The 18,403-nt window shown below is 51.3% G+C and overlaps 1 protein-coding gene and 1 pseudogene across 1 annotated transcript; one reads left to right on the forward strand and one right to left on the reverse strand.

Annotated features, from left to right (window-relative positions):
* Positions 1-2,466: 2,466 nt before the first annotated feature.
* On the reverse strand, positions 2,467-2,554 carry LOC142834573 (U6 spliceosomal RNA; annotated as a pseudogene).
* A 3,795-nt stretch (positions 2,555-6,349) lies between these two features.
* Positions 6,350-14,047, forward strand: Fhl3 (four and a half LIM domains 3). Its single transcript, XM_075945890.1, has 6 exons — positions 6,350-6,528; positions 10,929-11,105; positions 11,215-11,389; positions 12,680-12,849; positions 12,936-13,146; positions 13,232-14,047. Exons 2-6 carry the CDS (start codon positions 10,950-10,952, stop codon positions 13,384-13,386), a joined length of 867 nt encoding a protein of 288 aa, XP_075802005.1. The 5' UTR covers positions 6,350-6,528; positions 10,929-10,949; the 3' UTR covers positions 13,387-14,047.
* The last annotated feature ends 4,356 nt before the right edge of the window (positions 14,048-18,403 follow it).

An 18,403-nucleotide genomic window follows, 5' to 3' on the forward strand; every position in this document is an offset into this window, starting at 1 on the left:
CCTGTCTTGAAAAACCAAAATGAGAAAAGACAAGAAACAAACAAAAACTAGAAATAAGGTGAGTTTTACAATGCACTAGAAAGAACACTTTAAAACCACCTTTGGCTCTGCCACTGACTACTGGCGGCTTGACTTTGAGCAGGTTCTTTGACTTAACAAGCATCATTTTCCTCATCCATAAAGTAAAGATAATAATAGCACGCTGGTCTTGCTCACGAGAGTGTCAAGGGCACTGAGGTGCAGAATAGTATCTGTAAGCATGCAGAAGAGAATCGCCTAAAAGCAGTAAAGTTATGAGTCCTTCACAGCCATCAAAGACATGGCTGGCTGGCAGCCTTAGAGTGACGTGGCGCAGTGTGCTTGTTAGAGCTGTAACTGCAGTGGGAGTGGTTCTGATTCCGCCCCTGCTCTTATTTATTTATTATGTATACAATATTCTGTCTGTGTGTATGTCTGCAGGCCAGAAGAGGGCACCAGACCTCATTTCAGATGGTTGTGAGCCACCATGTGGTTGCCGGGAATTGAACTCAGGACCTTTGGAAGAGCAGGTAGTGCTCTTAACCACTGAGCCATCTCTCCAGCCCTCAACGGACTCTTTTTTTTTGTTTGTTTTTTATTTTTCTGAGACGAGATCTCACTATGTAGCCCTGGCTGTCCCAGAACTCACTATGTAAACCAGGCTGACCACCTGCCAAGTGCTGGGATTAAAAGCTTGCACCACTACACAGGCTTCGACAGGTTCTTTAATTGCCTCCATTTTACATGACACTGGTCACCTCTCCAGTTGAAGAATGCCACAGAAACCCTCTTCAGGGAGTCCAGGGGACAAATGGGTATGAAAAAAGATCACACTATGAAGATTTTTTTCCTGCTTCTATACACTTCATCTTTTCTCAGTTAGGTCCACACGCTTTAGGAAAATTCCATTTTGTTTGCCATCCTTGAAAAAGAAGTTACTTCATCATCTAGTCTGGGACTACCTTTCCAGCCTTATCTCAGGAAGCTTAGCTATCTGATGGAATGACCAGATGGCTGCTATATACACTCCTGACTTACCCAGAAGCATCTGGGGAAGCTGTCGCTGTACCCTGGAGGTGGGAGACTCTAGAGTTAGCCATAGATTGACATTGCACAACTACCACCTTTTATTTTGGCATTTAGAGCCCATCATCAACATTTTTGTAAAGTGAGAGCAATAACTAGTTAGCATGGTTTTTTTTTTTAAACATACCATACACATGGTACCTATACACAGCATTTAACCGTGTTCTCTCTGCTTCCCTGCCTGTGCTCTGTCAATATCTCTCATTTTACCCTCTGTGACAGCCCTGTGGGCAGGAGAGCACAGTGTTTCTATGGGATTTGAAAGAGAGTGTTTGTCAGGCTTGAGGCCTGCTCTGGGCATTGCGGTGTTAAGAGTGAGCAATATACCCAGGGAAAAAAAGGGTGTTTCTCATTGGGAGGAAGGAGGTCTTGCGGTTGCAGGCACCAGAGTGATTCAGCATCCAGAGGAAGCCAGGAGCAGCTTGGCAGAAGTGACGCTGAGCCTTCCTTTGAAAGCTCTCACAAGGCAAGAAGACAAGATGGGGTTCTGTGAGCTTGAGCTAGGGAAGTGTGTGCGGGAACTGCCTGGGTGGGGAAGGAGCAAATAACCCACTTAACCTAAGCGGGTGGCCAAGCACTCTGCTTCCAGCTCTGGCTCAGATGCACCTGTTTCCCAAGCAGGGGGAGAGGACAGATGGGTAACAGGGACAGAGAGTCCATGAGGCTGATCCCTGAACTCCCTGGGGCACGTCTTCCTGGGCCAATGGAAAGAAAGTGAGCAGGGAAATGTGAGCCCACTAGAAATGGAGAGGAGAAAGGACACAGCCCCCTGTCCTAGGTATTCTCCCTCCCCCAGACTAGCCAGAACCAAAAGTCTCCTAAGTCTCTCTGACCTTTAGACTTCAAGGCCTAACAGTAGAATCTTAACACTTGACCGTGAAGGGGGAAGAGGGGAGGGCTCCCTACCTACTGAAGAATAAACTTATTCCATGGTTCCGTCAGTACCCAACAATGGTATCCTCGAGGAAGAAACTGCCTGCCTTTCAGAGGTTCACTGACTACACAGGTAATGGTTAGGATCATTTCTGGCATGAGAATCTTTGACATTTGACAATCTGGGTTTCCATCTTGATTTTGTCATTCTTGGCAGTTACCTACTGTATCCGTGCTCCCCTCTCCATCTCTCTCCCTGTCCCCCACTCCTCTTTCCCCACAGAGTCTCACAATGTAGCTCTGGCTGGCTGTATAGACCAGACTGGTCTCAAATTCACAGAGATCTGCCTGCCTATGCTTCTTGAGTGTTAAGATTAAAAGTGTGCACCACCACAGGCCCAACCTCCATTTTCCTATTTTTGTTTTGTTTTGCTGCTGCAGGTTAATGGATTTTAATGGAACAAATAATTATACAATAAAATTGTATTTAAAAATACATAATACTTTATGAATTTACATGTCATCCCACATGCTAATCTTTGTATCATTTCAATTTTAGTATCTGTGCTGTCAGCACAATGAAAACCACTTTCTCACCTTTGAGAAGAGGACGAAAAACATATATTTAGGACTGTTGAGACAGCTCAATGGATAAAAGCACTTACTGTGATCCTGAAGACTTGAGTTCAATCCCCTAAACCTATGCTGGCAGAATCTGATGAACTGCAAGGCCAGCAAGATGGCTCAGTGGGCAAAAGCACTTGCCACCAAGCCTGACTATTCCCAGGAACCACATGGCAAGAAGAACTTCTTCCCACAAGTTGTCCATTATGTTCTACATGCATGTACATGTATATACACACATATATACCCCAATTTTTTTTTGAGACAGGGTTTCTCTGTAGCTTTGGAGCCTGTCCAGGAACTCACTCTGTAGACCAAGCTGGCCTCTCACTCACAGAGATCCTCTTGTCTCTGCCTACTGAGTGCTGGGATGAAAGGTGTGCACCACCACCACCACCCGGCTCATTCCAATTTTTTACAATTTATTTTAATTCTTCTTCTTTTTTTTTTGAGACAGAGTTTCACTATATAACATCCCTGACTGTCCTGGAACATGCTCTGTATACCTGGCTGGACTCAAAATCACAGAGCTCCAACTGCCTCTGCCTCGAGTACTGGGATTAAAGGCGTGCCCGCATCACTATCGCCCGGCTATTTATTTTTATTTATATGTATATGTTTGTGTTTGTGGGAGTGAATGTCACCCATCCTGGTGTCTGAGGGGGCCAGAAAAGGGCATCAGATTCCCTGGAGTTACCGGCCACTGTGAGGCACCACACTTAGACCCTGGGAACTCAGCTCTGGTCCTCTGGAAGAGCAGTGCACTGGCTGATTGACGTGGAAGGGCCCAGCTCACTGTGGGCAGTACTATCCCTGGGCCGGTGGTCCTGGTGCTCTAAGAAACCTGGCTGTGCAAGTCATGAGAAACAGGCCAGCACACAGCACATTCCTCCATGGTTTCTGCTTCAGCTTCCACCTCCAGTTTCCTGCCCTGCTTGAGCTCCTACCCCAGGTTCCCTGATCAATGCTGTAATGTGGAGTTGCAAGATAAAATAACCCTTTCCTCCCAAGTTTGCTTTTGTCCATGGTATTAGAAAATAATCCCAAGCAGTCTTAGCCACCAAAGCCACCTTAAAGAGAACTGACTCCAGAGGGTTGACCTCTGACCTTCACACAAGCACACAGATACACTAGCACTAGCACACACATGTGAGCCCACTAAGGCGAATACATACACACACCACACACATACATACATATATATACTATATGCGAGTATATAAATATGTATGTATGTGTGTGTGTGTGTGCGTGTTTATTCGATAATTACGTGCATTTTTTTTTTTTTTGGTTTTTCGAGACAGGGTTTCTCTGTGGTTTTGGAGCCTGTCCTGGAACTAGCTCTTGTAGTCCAGGCTGGTCTCGAACTCTCAGAGATCCGCCTGCCTCTGCCTCCTGAGTGCTGGGATTAAAGGCGTGCGCCGCCACCACCACCTGGCTAATTACGTGCATTCCTGTATGTAAAGGATTTAGGGAACACTGTGAAGTGGGAGCTCACAGAGTCCTGGCTCTTGGGAAAGCCCTTCAGTAGCGCTTCCAGCCACAGGGAGAGAAGGAAGACTCTAGATGAAGCACCTTCCCTGCTCGCTCATAACTCTCCCCTTCCTGAAGGCTCCTGTCCTAGTCAGAGATTCTATTGCTGTGAGGAAACAACATGACCAGAAGCAAGTTGAGGAGGAAAGGGTTTATTTGACTTATACTTCCATCTTAGTCCATCACTGAAGGAAGTCAGGACAGGAATTCAAGCAAGGAAGGAACCTGGAGGCAGGATCTGACGCACCAGAGGCCATAAAAGAAAAGTATGCTTCTTACTTGCTCAACCTGTTTCTTTTCTTCTTTTTTTTTTTAATTTATTTTTTTTATTTTAGAGACAGGGTTTCTCTGTAGCTTTTGGTTCCTGTCCTGGAACTAGCTCTGGTAGACCAGGCTGGCCTCAAACTCACAGAGATCTGCCTACCTCTGCCTCCCAAGTGCTGGGATTAAAGGCATGTGCCCACCATCACCCAGCTAGCCTGCTTTCTTATAGACCACCAGCCCAGGGATAGCACCGCCCACAATGGACTAGGTCCTCCCCCATCAATCACTAAGAAAATGCCCAAGCTAGCACTGTGGCACAGCCATTTAATCCCAGAGGCAGAGGCAGGCTGATCTCTGTGAGGAGGCCAGCCTGGTTTACAAAACCAGTTCCAGGACAGCCAGAGCTACACAGAGAAACCTTGTCTCGAAAAACCAAAAAGAAAAGAAAAGAAAAAAAAAATTTAAAAGAAGAAGAAGAAATAGAAAGAAAGAAAATGCCCTACAGGCTCTCTGACAGCCTGTGGTTATAGAGGCTTCTTCCAATTGAGGTTCCCTCCTTTCGGATAGCTCTAGCCATTATTGCCATCACCGCATCTCAGACAGACCCCTCTTGCTATTTATTCCAACCAGGAATAGTTGCTGCATCCCTCCAGAGGACGGGCCCACCCTGAGACTGTCTATTCACCCACTGGACTCCTGATCGCTGGTGCCTGGAAGGGAGCGGCGGAGGGGGCGGGCATCCAAACTGAAGCCCTGTGTGTCACTCACTCAACCGTTATTTATTGCCTGCCCAGCGCAGAAGTAGGAATGCAATAGTCAACAAAAATGACCCAACCTCTGCCCTCAATGCGCTTGCAATTTAAGAATCAACAACACAATAATCCATCATTTAATTTTGAAAGGAAACCTGGCCCGGAGGCTTTCTTAGGACCCAGGAACCTGACACGGGCTATCGAAGGGGAAGGTCCTCACCAGCCTCGGTGGGCTCTTAATGTCTGCAGTACAAACCTGGTTGGATGCAGCTTTGGATCAGAGCGGCCTCTCTGGGCATCTCAATCACCATGGATACAAAGGTTATTTCCAGCGTTAGTTTGTTGTCTCTTGTTTTGCAAACAGCACAACAGAGTCTCCCCACCGCCACCCCCATCTCCGCCCTTCAGATCGAGGCTATTTATTCCTAGTGACAAGCCTGAGGATCCCAGGGGGGGTGGCCTCAAGGCCCTGGATGGGCCTGTGTCCCTGGCAGGCTCTAGCCCTCCCTTCCCGGCACAGGGTAGAAGTTGGAGGGTCAGAAACTGCAGAAGTCCCCTCCCTTCTCCTTCATCACCCCTGCCTGCAAACACACAACCTCTCTCAAGTCTTCACACCCCTCCCAAGAAACCCAAAACTTATGGGCCCGAGGATTAGGGTCTCCCTGAGCCCGGAAGGTCAAAACTATTCCTGGGGCACTGCAGAAACCTCAGTGCCAGGACACATCTGAGGTTGGGGAGGTTGCCACACAGTTGTAGAATAAAGCCTTTTGAAATTGAAGAGGATAAAGGCTCTCTCTCTTTAGCCCAAGTTTCTAGAAAATGCCTTGATCTTCACTGGTAAGGCTAAGCCAGCAGAACCAAAAACACCCCCTCCCGCATTCTGGATTAAGGCCTCCTTCACAAGCTAAGGTTTAGTTTAACATTGGGGATGAGCTAGGAGGAGATGATGAGGGGGTTTGGTCCCCAAATGGACCCTGGTCCTGGGAGCCCTGCACCCCAGGCTTGCGATCGCTTCCAACAGTTCCCTTGGGTCGGAGGGGCATAGAAGGGCGGGCCAGGCTGCAGGGGGCGGGCAAGGCGGGGCCGAGAAGGTCGGAGCGCCAGGTTCGGCTGGGCCGGGCTCGCGGCAGGCAAGAGGGGGGCGGGGTCTGGCCCCCGCGGGCGGGTTGGGGGCCCGGGGGCGGGGTCCGGGCGGGGCGGGCCAGCGCACTTCCTCGGAGGCTTAGGGCCGCGCGCCCACTCGCCCACACAGTCTGTCGTTGCTGGCTACCTCTCCGCGGCTCTCTCTGTCCGCCCGGCCCGATCCGCAGGTAGGAGCCGCGGGGTGATCGGCTCTCGGCCCCACCCACGCCTGCCCGGCTCCCGCGCCCGCTTCGAGGTGAGCGTCCCCCGCCCCGTCTTCTTGCCCTAGTGCTCGCGCTGCGTTCTGGCCGGGGTCGCTGCCAGGGGTGGGGGGCCCCGCCACTGTCCCTCGCTGGGACACCCCAAGCACCCCGAGCTCGGGACCACGCGAGCCAGCATGGACCTCACCACTCGGCGCCTCCGGGCCGGGAGGGGACCGCCAGAGTTGCTGGGGGAGGGGACCAAGTTTGAACTAGAAGAGAGATCAGGTTTAGAGAAACTGAGGCTCTTAGGAAGCCTGGTAGAACAGACGAGGACGCGCGCCCCAGGAGGCTCCAGGAGCCATTCAAATTAGTGCAGAGATGGACGGACAAAGTTCTCGAGGCACTGCGGGGACCCGGGTGCTGTGAAACATTTTTAAGAAGCAAATGTATGACCCCCGGGGAAATCATTGCTAGCGCCCTTCCCAGGGCCTTGGAGAGGGCCCTGCGGTAGAAGCTTGTTAGACTAGTGCCTCCCTGAGGCCTAAAGAGACTTCAGAGTTTGAGACGCTGAGGGACCAAGACTTGGCTGCAGAGGGATAGATATCCCCAGAGTGTGGGGTCCCAGTGGGACACAGCTCCAGAGATACAGGGACACCCCTATCCAAACCCAAAGACAGCAGCCCGAGAGTGCTGAGAAGTACGGAGTGGGCTAGGGTTCGCGGAAGAGAGAGACTCCTAGGTACACTCTCTGACAGCTGCCCCAGGCCTGAAAAGGTAGTGGCAAAGCTGGAGGGAAGTTGTCTCCCAGCCAACCCATCCCCCAGGAGGCAGAGGACCTGAGGCTGTAAAGCTCCACTCAAGAAAGAGCCCCCACGTACACACAGCCGCTAAGACAGCGCCAATTTATTTTTAAACTCAAATCTTGGACGCTCTGCTTTAGCCCTGGGGGACTCGGGGGGGGGGGTGAATGAAACGTTCCTCTCCTGCCCTCAGAGCAGCTGCTGGGATCTGCTCCCTACCCCCCTTTTCCCTAAACTGCTTTGACTTCCAGGCCCTGTGGGGAAGGGGGGCGGGAGAGAGTTTGGGGTTGGTGCCTGGTTGGGGGGGGGATTAGTTTCTCCCCATAAGTCTCCTGTCAAGGGGGAGGGGTCTGATCTGATTCTGACTCACAGCTGCAGGGCCTGGCCAGGGTCATCCTAAACCTGGAATGGGGGTGTACACAAGGGTTGAGCAGTTGGCATGGGTGATTGGAAAGACGTCTGGGTGTCTTCCAATGGCAGGGTTGGCAGCTGGGAATGAGAGCCAGCTCTAGTATCTCCCGTCTCTCCATGTCGTGCCCCCCCATCGCCCGCCATCACCCTTAAGGCTGACTGCCCCCTCCATTACTACCAAAGCATTTCTAGGCAGAGTCACTCAGTGGGGTATAGGACACTTCTGCTCCAGTTCCTGCCCATGCCCCTTGCCTGCCCTTGGTGTCTTATGATGAACTCTCAAGAGAAGATAGACTCTGTCCTGCTTGCCTTTTGTGAGATGCTATGCAGTGGTGGTGGTATATATATTTCGTGAATGGCAAGGTGCCATGCAAGTGTGTACCCCGGTGAACTGCCCATCTGTAAGATCGTTAGGGTTTCTCTCCCTGGTGTCCGGTGTTGACCCCAGTGGTGCCCTCAGCTAGATCCTCGGCTCAGCCTTCACTGAGACTCTCTAAGTCACATCCCAGGCCAGCCCCTGCCTTAGGTCTTCCTGAGACTCACTGTCTGGCTCTCGTAGGAGTGAGGAGCTTGGAGTAAAGAATACACTGGCTACCATTTACCTGGGGCTTGCTATCCGCCAGATGCTTTACAGGGATTATCACATTTGAGCCTAACAGCAGTCCTAGGAGGCAGAGGTAATGGTATCTCATTTAACTAGATGGACTAACCGTCTCAGGACATGAAAAGATTGTACCCAAGGTCACAGGATCCCAAGTCAGGTTTATATTTCATGACTCAAGCAAACTGCTATACGCTGAACACCATACAGGAAGGAGTCCTGTCATTCAGCTCCAGGAAACTCACTGGTGTGTGTGTGTGTGTGTGTGTGTGTGTGTGTGTGTGTGTGTGTGTCCTGTATAGAGAGCTGTGTGTTAGTGGGGATAGCAGATGAGGGTCATCTAGAAGATCCACTGTCTCCTCTGAACCCCGCCTGCTACCAACCGGAAAGGAATACAGGACTGACTCCCTGCCATACTTTTAGTCCTCCAGCCTTGTGAGGGAAAGGGGAGGGATTGGGGAGGAAGAGGAACCAGGATAGGGAGAGACAGGTAGGCCTTGGTGGTGTCCTTCACTCTGTCCTTATTAGAAACATAGGTTAAAGAATTGGGGGATTCTCGGAAGGAAGCAGAAGGCACGCCCATACCCTATTTGGGATGCCTCATTTCAGCATGCTGACTGGCTCTTACTGGCTCTGAGGGGGTGGATTCAAGGCTAGCCTGGGCCTGGGAAGGTAGCTGTGGCGGCTGCTGTGGCTGCTGCTGCTGCTGCTGCTGGCCAGACCCGGAAGGAAGGAAAGGACCTAGGGCACTCCCCCAGTGAACACATGGCCACAGGCCACCTGTATGGCCGTCTGTTGTCCAGTGGCTAGCAGCCCAGGCAATCCTCAGAAGCTGGGCCAGAGGAAACCAGGATCTGAATGACAGGGAGGGGCGTGGGAAGGAGGGGGCTCTCTCCACCCTCATTATAACCGCTGCCCTGGGGACTCTCCACTCTAAAGACTTCAGCTTTGGTGACCTTGTGTCCTGCTTTGGGTGTGAACCCAGTGTCTCCCACTCGGGTGGAAGGGAAGTTCGAACTCATAAGCTGCAAAGAGGCAAACCCTCTAGGTTTGAGACATCTGTTTCTGCCTGAAGTCTGAATTCTTAAGGCAGACCAAGGTGCTCTGTGAGAATTTCCCGCCACCATACTTCCTGAGTAAGGCTTCTCCTTCATCTTAAGCCAGTACAGCTATGGAGAAGGGGATTGGTAGGTTCCTTGGCATCCCTCTAACTTCCCCCGGCCCCCTTTGCAACAGTGACAGACACCATCCCCTTCCTGTGGGTCCTAAGGGATCTTCTTCACTCCCCAGCTTTTTGAGAGCTCACTTTATAGTGGAGGAGGGTGGAGCTGGGAGACTCTGACTCTGGGGCCCCAAGACTGGCATTGGCCAGCAGAAGAGACTGGGAACCCCACTTCCTTGCCCCCCCATTCTTCTTGCTCCTGTTCCAGAGGCAGCTGTGTGGGTGACCTCATCCCGCAAACACGCTTTGTTCCTGAGAAAATGGAAAGTGTCTGAGGTTTGGTGGGGGGCTGGGTGTCTGCAGCAGCGGCTTGCTGGGCTCCCCTTCTCTGACTCCCCATCAGGAAGAGACCTGAATGGGGCTTGCAGGGGCTCCTGTGTTCTCACCTTTCTCTTCTCTGGCCTTAAGCCCTGGGGAATCAGACAGCAGGGGCTGTCTGTCCAGATCCGGGAGGGGTGGGGGGAGGACATATTATGACCCTGGGCCTTTGCAGAGCTACCGGCTGAGACACCTGGTAGGAGGTGGCAGGGGACACACTGCCCTCTCTCCACTTCCCTTCTGCCTTCCCCAGGCCTGTCGGTTTTCCCCTTTTTTCTCCCTCTGGCTGGCAAAAAGCTGACATCTGGCCCTCTGCGCTGCCACCAGCTGCAGCAGATGTTGCCGGGCTGGTGTGACCAGAGACACAGCAGAGGTGGTAGGGGAGGAGGCCGAGGGTCCAGCTGGGGAAGTCTGGCTGTGTCCAGCTTGCAGGGTTTCCTTCCTGCCTGAACCTAGGCTGAGCTTCCCAAGTGCTGGCTTGGCTGAATCTCCACCACGGGAGGAGAGGCCCAGCTTCTCACACCCCCCTCCGCCATTCATCAGTCAAGCTTCTCTCCAGCATTCCATTATTTCCTGCATTGGTGGGGAGTTGCGGGGGGGGGGGGCACAGAATAGCCTATTCCACACGAAGCTCCCCAGATCAGAACCCTAGATAAATGTCTCATCCCGGGAGTCAGGAGGTGAGAGTCCTGCCTATATACATTGAGGTTGGTGGCCCCCTGTCCTGGCCTTTGGCACCCTAGGGACAGTACGGATAGTGGAAGCAAACCTCAGGCTGGGGCAGGAAATGAGTCACTGACCCAGGAAGAGCCCCCTCCCCCCAGATCAGCCAGGGCCTAGATAAGAAAACAACTTCTGCTTCCTGATTTTTTTCCTGACCCCTTCCTATCCTCATAGTTAAATATAGAAATAAACACCCAAGATACAAGCATGTCCTGAACCCGGGACTCTTGGGTTCCCAGAGCCGCCTCCCCCCATCCCCACCTGCTTTGATCTGGCATCTTCTATGCCTCTTGTCCTTTTTGAATGCAAAGAGCCCTTGTCCAGGGCTGTGTTCGAGCCCTTCTAGGTGAACTCTGCCCCACCTTGCGTTCCTAACAGGGCTTACTCAGCCTCACCACCATGAGCGAGGCGTTTGACTGTGCGAAGTGCAGTGAGTCCTTGTACGGCCGCAAATACATCCAGACAGACAGCGGGCCCTACTGTGTTCCCTGCTATGATAACACCTTCGCCAACACCTGTGCCGAGTGCCAGCAGCTCATCGGGCACGACTCAAGGGTAAGGACCCGAGCAGACAGGGGTGAGAGTAAGTGCAGACTGGTGGGAGGGGCCAAGGATAAATCCACCAAGCCCAGGTGCTAGTAGTGCCCTGCTTTTTCTCCCAAAGGAACTGTTCTATGAGGATCGCCACTTCCACGAGGGCTGCTTCCGGTGCTGCCGCTGCCAGCGCTCCCTCGCTGATGAGCCCTTTACCTGCCAGGACAGTGAGCTTCTCTGTAATGACTGCTACTGCACAGCTTTCTCCTCACAGTGCTCGGCCTGTGGGGAGACCGTCATGCCTGGTATGTCCCAGGGCCTCACCCTGGCTTCGGGAACTCCCGTTTGGGTAGGGTCTTTGGGTCTGCCCGTCTCATAGGTGCATGAGGTTTGGCGTAGGTAGAGCTCCAGACACACTGCCTGTTACTGGAACGTGTATGGATCTGTTGTACACGTATGCTCTTGGGAGCCTAATGTGCACGGATTGGAGCACCTAGCTCTACACACAAAAGCTTGGCAGGGCCGGGCGGTGGTGGCGCATGCCTTTAATCCCAGCACTCTGGAGGCAGAGGCAGGCGGATCTTTGTGAGTTCGAGACCAGCCTGGTCTACAAGAGCTAGTTCCAGGACAGGCTCCAAAACCACAGAGAAACCCTGTCTCGAAAAACAAAAAAAAAAAAAGCTTGGCAGGTACCCAAACTGACAAGCTGGAGGCTTTGTGTGTATGTATTAGACCAGTAGACCTAGTGAACACCTAAGGACTTACCATGTGCATGACAGCTCACATACTCGATACACACACAGGCCTTAGCTTATGGGAAGACCTGCATGTTTGGTCCATGCGAGGACTAAGGATATACTGAGATTCTCAGGGCTGCTGCATTGGAGCTTTATGTGCAGAGATCGGATTGTAGGCTTAAAGGTATGGTGTCCTGCATGCCTATTAGGTATGCGAGGACTTAGCATGCGTGGAGAATGATATACCTAGAACATACAAAGGCTTAGCATGTAGTGAACCTGTTATTCCTGGGGCATTAGGTTTTGTGTAAGTTGCCTGGTTAATGGGATCTTGCCTGAGTGTTAAACTGGTATTTCTGGACAGGTAGTAGTGGTGCACACCTTTAATCTCAGCACTTGGGAGGCAGAGGCAGGTGGATCTCTGTGAGTCTGAGGCCAGTCTGACCTACAGAGCTAGTTCCAGGACAGCCAAGGCTATTACACAGTGAAAACCTGTCTCAAAAAAACAATAATAAACAACAACAACAAAAAAACCGCTGGTATTTCTGATATATAATGATTTATTTAGCATATACAGGGACAACATGAATTTTACACATACTTGATGTGTCTTTAGATAGAGTGCTATGTGAGGCATGGAAGGTTTAATATATGTGCTTAGCATGTGCTGAACCATCATGTCCAGTTTGGTACAAGAGGTTGGCATATGAAACATATGGTGAGAGTCTTACTTCGTGTGCAGGGATATAATCCTACTAGGTTATAGAAACAGTGGGGACAGCTTGGGGAGTCAAGTTGACAGAGTGACCCTCAGGAACTTGGGACAAAGACTCTAAATGGGATTCCTGTTTCTCACAGGGTCCCGGAAGCTGGAGTATGGCGGCCAGACATGGCATGAGCATTGCTTTCTGTGCAGCGGGTGTGAGCAGCCTCTAGGCTCCCGCTCCTTCGTGCCCGACAAGGGCGCTCACTACTGCGTGCCTTGCTATGAGAACAAGTTTGCTCCTCGGTGTGCCCGCTGCAGCAAGGTGGGGGCTGGGCCTGTGAATTCAGGGGAAGATCCGTTGTGGGTGGGAATACTGATTCCCCTGCTGATGGCTGATGCCCCCCACAGACGCTGACCCAGGGTGGAGTGACATATCGAGATCAACCCTGGCATCGAGAATGCCTGGTCTGTACTGGGTGCAAGACACCCCTTGCGGGACAGCAGTTCACATCTCGGGATGATGATCCCTACTGTGTGGCCTGTTTTGGAGAACTCTTTGCACCCAAATGCAGCAGCTGCAAGCGTCCCATCACAGGTGGGAGCAGTGGCGAGGCTGCAGGTAAGAGTATGGCAGTGGCACGGGCTGAGGCTGAGGGGCAGCAATGCCACCGGATCTGCCAAGCTAACTTGCACCTTTCCTCCAGGACTCGGTGGAGGCAAGTATGTGTCCTTCGAAGACCGACATTGGCACCACAGCTGCTTCTCCTGTGCCCGCTGCTCTACCTCCCTGGTGGGCCAAGGCTTCGTACCAGACGGAGATCAAGTTCTGTGCCAGGGCTGCAGCCAAGCCGGGCCCTGAGCCAAGGCTCCTGACTCTTCCCCTTACCCAAACCAAGGGTTCAAGACTATGGCTTCTTTTCTGAACCACTTCTGGGATCCAGCCCCTCCTTAGAATGGGCCTCCACCTGCCCCTGTGCAGTGGGGGTGGGGGGTGGGAGGGACTTCAGGATTCGGTCTCCTAATTCCATCATACCCAACTGGTAGTCTCTAATCCAGGCCCCCAAACCTGGGCTCTTGTGGAACACCTATGACTTAAGATCTCTCTCCAAGTCTGGACTCCAGAAATGAGTCCTCCCCCTCTACTTTTTTTGGGGGGAGGGGGGTTCCCAGATCTAGTTTCTTCCCCAGATCAAGACTCTAAATACACCAGTCCCCCCAAACCTGGACTCTGGGACGTAGGCCTCCTTAAATCTAGACTTCTCAGATAGATTTATAGGTTTCCTGAGAAGTCCTCAAAGATAGATTGCACCCCAGTTTGACCTCATCCCCATCCCACCCCTATCTCTGGGCTGAATGAAACTGGATAGCAGATTTGGAGCTCCCTGGCTAGAGGGTCATAAGGTACAGGCGCTGTCCAGCCTATGAGTACCATTTTATTTCGGCTCCATGTTGCCCACAGACAGGCAGGAGGGGCTGGCTCGCCCCACTTCCAGATTCTGCAATAAAACAGTGTGAGAGAGCACAGGCCCCCGTGTATTTGTGGGGAGGGTGAAGGAAGATTCTTGGCTGAGTCAGGCTTTCGTAAACCTCCTAGTGGGCGGGCCATGGGGTGGGGATTCTCACCCCAGGAAGAGGATCCCCTTTGGCAGCCACGCTAGTCCCTCTCTAGTTTGGCCAGTCTCCCCACTGCTGGCGGAGGGCTTTTTCCTCTGGGAGGGAGGGAGGGAGGGATTGGGAGGAGTGCCAAACGGAGCCGGATGGCAGTGGGTTTCTTGGTCTGGTACACATCTTCCCCCACCCCCAACAACCCTGCCCCAACCCGACGTACAAGCACGGAGTTCTGATCCCCAGTTGGGCCCAGACCCTCAGGCCCCTTCCCCCTCTACCCAAGGATTAGTGGGGGCGGCTCAGAATCCGCTTGCGGCCGCACGTTTTTTTGCCAAAAAAGGCAAGGATGCAGCTGCACGCGCCGGGGAACATCTGGATCCGATTCCCAGCATGAATGGGTCATGGCCCCGCCTCTCGTGATTCACTGGCGGGGGCGGGAGTGAGCCTTAGGGGCTGTCCCCCGAAGTGGGGCGATGGGGTGGAGCACTCTCCTGCTGGCCGCCTAAGTCTGGGGTTGGCCCCTGGCCGCTGTCTCAGCGGTAGGACTGTGGCGGCAGGTACGCGCCCTGGTGACTACGCAGCCTCTGAAGGGGGAGACGCGGAGGGCGGGGGAGGCTGCCAAGAGGAAAAGTGAGAGTGTAGTATCTCAAGAAATACTCCCTATCCCTGGGCTGGCCTTACTGCAGATTCTCAGAGATGCACACTCCTAAGTCGTCTGCCCAAAATTGCAAAGACAGTCACCTGAAGATCGAGATTAATGCTTTATACTGGCAGTACTTGGCATTTACTGGGTGAGGAGGTGCATTTTCTCACTATATAGCCCAGGCTGGTTCTCCTGCCTCAGTCTTTGGAGAGGGAGGATGGCAGGTGTGAGCCAACCGCCACACTCAGCACTGTAGTTGGTTTTTGTTGTTGTTGTTTTGGGGTTTTTTTGTTTTGTTTTGTTTTTTTGATTTTTCGAGACAGGGTTTCTCTGTGGCTTTGGAGCCTGCCTAGCTCTTGTAGACCAGGCTGGCCTCGAACTCACAGAGATCCACCTGCCTCTGCCTCCTGAGTGCTGGGGTGGGCTCTCTCTCTCTTTTTCTTTTTCGAGACAGGGTTTCTCTGTGCATCTCTGGCTGTCCTGGAACTCAGAGTTCCACCTGCCTTTGCTCCAGAGTGTTGGGATTAAAGGCGTGTACCATCATCACCTGGTTCATAGTTGACCTTTTTATTATAATTTATTACATTGTGATTTTAAAAAATTTGCCTGCAGTGGCACAGTGTCGAGGTCAGAGGTCAACTATGGGAGTCAGGTCTCTCTACCATGTGGGGCCCAGGTGACGGGACTTAAGACTCAGGTGGCTTCACGACCAGCACCTTTCAGTGGAATCAAGTCATCATCCCCCGAGCCATATTGGCAGCCCAACACTTTCAACAACCTCTGATGAATGCCCGGCCGCCGTACATGGTTATAACAGTCGCAGGTGTCCATTTTTTGTTCTCTCTCTCACCAACCAGAGAACTGCCCGTCTTTCTTTCGCACTTGGCTTCTCCTCGGCTTCCTGCTCTCCCAACTCTTGCTACAAGTTCAGTTAGCAGTTGTTGAAGCAGAGCAGTCTAAACATAGGAAATAGCTGGGGAAAGGCTGGTTTCGGGGAAGCACATTATGGAGGGCGTGCCTGCCAAGCTACTAAAATGGCAGGCAGAGCCGGGGTGGTCAAAAGTCAGGTGCCAACTTAAACAGACCTCACCCCACTGATGAGCAGGCCTCGGAAATGTTGAAACGGGGCATCTGAGGGTCAGTATGAGAAAGATCATTCTGGCTCTGTCTGAATAATGGATTATCAGGGTAAACCGAGCAGGCTGGTGAGAACACGGGAGCAGTGGGCCAGGAGCGATCATGAAACCTATAGCAGAAGGAAGGGGAAGGGGGGGCTTGGTAGCTGCTTTGGAAGCAGTGTGCAGGGAGTGTGAACAGTAGCATTCAAGGGAGGCTTCAGACCTGAGGCAGAATGAGAGCCAAAGGCATGGTTTGGGTCCCCTGCTCATCTTGGAGGAAGAAACTGAGCCGCAAACGGTTTCGTTTACCTCAATATGAACACTTTTCAGAGTCAACATCTAAAGCTCAACTTATTTTGGAACTAATATAGTAACGTCTGCTTGGCACATGCCTATAATCTCAGCACTTGAGTGGCGGAGGCCAGAGTTCAGAATAATCTTCGGCTACATAGTGAAAATGAGGCTAGCCAAGGCTACATGAGACCCTATCTCAAAGAAAAGAAAGTGCATGTGTATTAAAGAGAAAGGAGGAGGTGCACTGTACCTCGAGTATAAAGAAAATGTTAAGGGGCTGGAGAGATGGCTCAGCGGTTAAGAGCACTGGCTGCTCTTCCAAAGGTCCGGAGTTCAATTCCCAGCAACCATATGGTGGCTCACAACCATCTGTAACGAGATCTGGCGCCCTCTTCTGGCGTGCCGGCATACATGGAGGCAGAATGTTGTATACATAATAAATAAATCTTAAAAAAAAAAAAAAAGAAAATGTTAAGGGTTTGGGAGATTCTTTTAATAATAGAGCACCTTTTTATAAAGCATAAGGCCTTAGGTTCCACAGGAGTACACATATCTATGTACACACAGAAGTCAGAACAGGGCCTCCAATGTCCTCTTTTTTTACCTATTCCTTTGAGGCAGTGTTTCTCCCTGAATCTGGAGTTGTGTTTTCTTAGGCAGCCTAGAACCCAGCAAGCCCCAGGCATCCTCCTGTTTTTGCGCTTTCGTTGCTGGGGTTACAGGGCTGTGCTGGGATGCCCCATTTATTAAGTGCACAGTAGGAACTCCAGTCATTTGTTTGGTTTTTGGTTTTTCGAGACAGGGTTTCTCTGTGTAGCCCTAGCTGTCCTGGAACTCACTCTGTAGACCAGACTGGTCTCAAACTCACAGAGAATCGCCTGCCTCTACCTCCCAAGTGCTGGGATTAAAGGCGTGCATGTTGCCTGCAAACACACATGTACATAACATGCATGTAGTGCTCATAAAAGCCAGAAGAGGGCATCAGATCTTCCCGAACTGGAGTCTTACAATTATTAACTCCAGATGGGTGCCGGGAGTAGCATGCAGGTCCCTTAGAAGAGCAACCAGTACTCTGAAGTGCTGATCAATCTCTCCACCCCCCCCCCAGGAATTTTTAAACAGGAGATTTATTGAGGTTATAATTTAGATATCATTCACTTGAAGTGCTACGACTCATTTCAGTTTTATTTAACAAAGTTGAGTTGCACAACTATTGTCACCCCCAAAAGAATTCCTTCTGTTCCTTCTTTTTTTTTCTTTTTTGGTTTTTGGGTTTTTTTTTTTTTGAGACCGGGTTTCTTTCTTTTCTTTCTTTCTTTCTTTCTTTCTTTTTTTTTTTTTTTTTTTTTTTTTTTGGTTTTTCGAGACAGGGTTTCTCTGTGGCTTTGGAGCCTGTCCTGGAACTAGCTCTGTAGACCAGGCTGGTCTCGAACTCACAGAGATCCGCCTGCCTCTGCCTCCCGAGTGCTGGGATTAAAGGCGTGCGCCACCATCGCCCGGCCCGGGTTTCTCTGTAGCTTTTTGGAGCCTGTCCTGGAACTAGCTCTTGTAGACCAGGCTGGCCTGGAACTCACAGAGAGAAAGGCATACACTGCCACCACCACCCGGCTCTAAGTCACTTCTGATCCCAAGCAGCCATTCTCTTATCTTCCCTTTGTCTCCATGGATTTGCTGATCCCAACATTTCATCTGAACACTGTTTCTGTTTTTTGTTTGGTTTTGTCTCTGGCATTTTGAGCCAGGGCTTTTCTGTGTAGCTCTGGCTGTCCTAGAATTTGCTCTATAGTCCAAGCTGTAGGCCTTGAATCTACCTGCCTCTGTCTCCCTAGTGCTGGGATTAAAGACATTCGCCAGAACTGCCTGGTGTTTGTTTATTATTTTGAGATATGCTATCAGCACATAGTGCAGGCTGAGCTTGAACTTGCTCCCCTCTTGCCTCAGTCTCCTGAGTGCTAGGATTACAGGTGTGAGCCACTCTGCACGGCTCCAGCCCTGTTTTTAGTACATGCTAAACAAGTTCTTTGTACTGACTCACATCTCAAGTCCTTGTTTGCTTGTGTTTGTTTCCTGAGACCCAGTCTCTCTGTGTAGCCTCGACTATCCTGGAACTCACTATGTAGACCATTCTGGCCTAGAACTCACAAAGATCTGCCTGTCTCTGCCTCCGGAGGGTTGTTAATGTTAGTTGTTTCTTCCTTTTCCTCCTCCTTTTT

Source organism: Microtus pennsylvanicus, chromosome 13 (genome assembly GCF_037038515.1).
Source record: "Microtus pennsylvanicus isolate mMicPen1 chromosome 13, mMicPen1.hap1, whole genome shotgun sequence".
Taxonomy (NCBI): domain Eukaryota; kingdom Metazoa; phylum Chordata; class Mammalia; order Rodentia; family Cricetidae; genus Microtus; species Microtus pennsylvanicus.